Source organism: Pteropus alecto, unplaced genomic scaffold (assembly GCF_000325575.1).
Source record: "Pteropus alecto unplaced genomic scaffold, ASM32557v1 scaffold86, whole genome shotgun sequence".
Classification (NCBI taxonomy): Eukaryota; Metazoa; Chordata; class Mammalia; order Chiroptera; family Pteropodidae; genus Pteropus; species Pteropus alecto.
Genome location: NW_006442109.1, coordinates 31,263,618 through 31,266,608, shown reverse-complemented (window position 1 = coordinate 31,266,608; position 2,991 = coordinate 31,263,618). Strand labels below are relative to the sequence as shown.

General features: G+C 35.8%; 1 protein-coding gene across 11 annotated transcripts in view; it reads right to left on the bottom strand.

The window, feature by feature from the left end:
* Positions 1 to 681: 681 nt before the first annotated feature.
* The window catches only part of MEIS2 (Meis homeobox 2), a 198,079-nt gene continuing 195,769 nt past the window's right edge, over positions 682 to 2,991 (bottom strand). For 8 of the 11 annotated variants that reach the window (XM_015596041.2, XM_015596039.1, XM_015596043.1 and 5 more), the window contains one exon: positions 682 to 2,113. In XM_015596041.2, coding sequence (XP_015451527.1) covers positions 1,827 to 2,113 — 287 coding nt within the window. In that variant the 3' untranslated portion in view covers positions 682 to 1,826. The remainder of the gene's footprint in view (positions 2,114 to 2,991) is intronic. The other 3 variants (XM_015596045.2, XM_015596047.2, XM_015596048.2) reach the window with 1 other exon arrangement.

The window sequence follows — 2,991 nt, the reverse complement described above, 5'->3', positions numbered from 1 at the left end:
AATCACCAAATCATCACTAGTGTGCCTGTACATGGAGGTGTTTGAAATAAAAAAGACATCATAATATAATCTATATTAAATATTAATGGTTAAGTAATCTTTTCAACTCAGGATTTCAAACTCCATAGAAGTTGTTTACTCATCTATGAACATCTATATGTAAATTTTAATTTAAATATTCAACAGTATTTTAGTAAGTAAGACAGAGAAAAAAAACACAGGCAGATGAATTATCTTTGAGCACAGACGTTAGTTATTTCTTATGATGTAAAATTAACCCTGCAAAAGCCCTTTATTCTGGCAGAGGATGAACATACATAGCTTTATCTGAAAGTATTTTTTTTAACATCATGCATCTAAAAAGGAGGTTGGACACATTGAAGATGATCTTTCAACCTGGAGCATGAGTGCGCGCGCGCGCGCGCACGCACACATACACACACACACACACACACACACACACACAATTTCGTACCTTTAGAAGTTTTCTGCTGGAGGAATTTATAGGCCAAACACACACTGAAAGGCTACAGATGGTTACCTTAAAAGTTGTTGGTAAGTTAAGTTTCAAACATACTCAACTTCTGGGGACAAAAATCACTCGAAGTAGGCTTTGAACACCATATATAGTAGGCATTGTGCAACCTTGCCTTAAACTATTAAAAACACAAAAGCCTAACAAAAAATCAAAAATGAAATATTTATTACCGCATTTTGTGACTTAACACCTTTTTTTTAACATAACGTCACAGTCCTCATACAAGTATTTTAATGTAAATTTGACAAAGCTTAAAGGTAACAGCATTTTCTTCTAGTGAGGAACACGTGCTGAGAAAAGAATTCATGGACATACAATACCAATTCCACAGCAGATCTGATACTAGCAAAAACATTCTTTTTTTTTTCAATTGAGGTAAACACATAGAATATCTAACATGAAACAATTAATAGACTGAACTCTGTACGAAGTTTGTTACAGTATTCTCTTGCTCCTTTTTTATCCCCCAAGCTTTGAGTTTCTGATAAAGTCCTAGTTGTGGTACTATGACCACTAATAACTTCTGTTGTGTTGAGGAAAGCTGCCCAACTTAAGATTGTTTCGTCCACAGCCAAGGCTTAGAACTCCTGGAAGAAGCTCCTGCTCTGTCTTTAAATCTTCATTGGCAAGCTCTTTGAAGAAGAGTCCTCCAAAATAATAATAAGAGTTGGCTTATGAAGCACAAACTATAAAGATCTGTTTGAAACTAAAGGACACATTTATGGAGGAACAAAGGCCGGGCATGAAAACACATTCTTGAAGCTGGAGTCTGAGGGATGAGGTTCAGCCGCACGTTGTTCGCCGTGGTCTCCAGCGTGGTTCTTTTCTCATTGGCCCAACAGGTTTAAAATATACCACAGTCTCTCTTGGATAGTGAATTCACTGATGAACCAAAAACAGTCATTCTTTTGGGAACAACACACATAGTGTGGAAAACAAGGATATATTTATTTTTTTTCTCTTCTAAAACTATTTGAGGCAACATAACGGAGTGATCAACAGAAATGTACAAGTTTAACTTAGTTCCTATGTTTATACTACAGTAGTTATAACTCTCGGAGTCTTTTTCCAGAGGATCTTTACATAGACAGAATCGTCTCAGTGAGCCCATGATTTCACATTTGTGTTCTTGTCTCATTGGTCCTCTGTTGCTTGATGAAAAATGACAAAAGTAAAAAATAATCACAGCTGTCTGGAATTTCATATTAAGTGTCAACATCTGGTCAAAGTTCAGAAAGTCTTAAAATAGTTTTTGCGTGTGTTTCCTTTTCCCTTGAGTTCCCTTATACTATTGGGCATGAATGTCCATAACCTGTCCGCCAACACTGGGATCTACAGAATTTAACATTGTGGGACTCGGTGCTGACATAGTCATTCCAGGGTGGGTAGGGGGTCCTCCGTGCATCATCATGGCTGGGTGGTGGGGATGGCTTGGCAAATACGAATGCATTGGGGGTCCATGTCTTAATTGAGTAGGGTGTGGGGTCATCTGGGGAGGAGTGTAACTTGGCTGTGCCATACTCATTCCCATAGGACCACCCTGAGAAACATAGTCCCCTGGCATGCTCTGCAAACCTAAAAAGAGAGAGGGAAAAAGAAAGCAGGTCAAATTCCTAAACATTTTTATACTTTACCCATCAAAGATGAAAAGAAAAAAAAAAAAACAACAGACACTGCAAATCTTATATCTAAATTTAGCTGCAGATTCTTGCCAATGTTTGCAGACATTCAAATTGTAGTTTGCATTTAATTTCATCGCACAGCAGTATAATGCAACACAACAGAACTAAATATTTAATGCAACTAAATGTCATAAAGTGGAACTGTTTTTCAAAATGGTATTCAGTACATTTCTTTGATAAATGCAATAAGAATATAAATTCTAAGTCAAGTTTTATCAGTTAACTGTTGATATATCATTTATTTTCCTTTGTTGCATTTAAAGATACAGCCAAAAATTGTAGATATTAAAATAAAATTGACATCTTAACATATCTATATTTCTTCATGAAAAATTTATTACACAAAACATTATGGCATATTCATTTTGAAGGGATGGGCTTTTATGTATATTTAAAATGGAGCCCTTTTTTTGAATTAGAGGCATTCTCATAGCAGTACACCCAAGAGATTGTAAAGGTCGAAGGTAAGAAGTCAATGTAAGGTCATATGACATGCCCAGTATTTTATGTCTGAAAATTCCAAAAAATAATGCCGTGATATTAGGAATAAAATAGAGCACATCTAGAAGTCCTTAATCAAGATACATAAGAGTTGAAGTTGTGAGTTAAAATGTTGGAAAGTAAGCAGTTGAAGGATTCTTATTTCTCTTGCAAGTTACCTGTTCATTGAATTAAGGTTCGATTATATTTATTGTTGCCCATCCCAGAGCTAAAAGGACAGCTTGATTCACCTCTATTTAACCTCCAGTACATACAGTTGAAAAGCTGAAC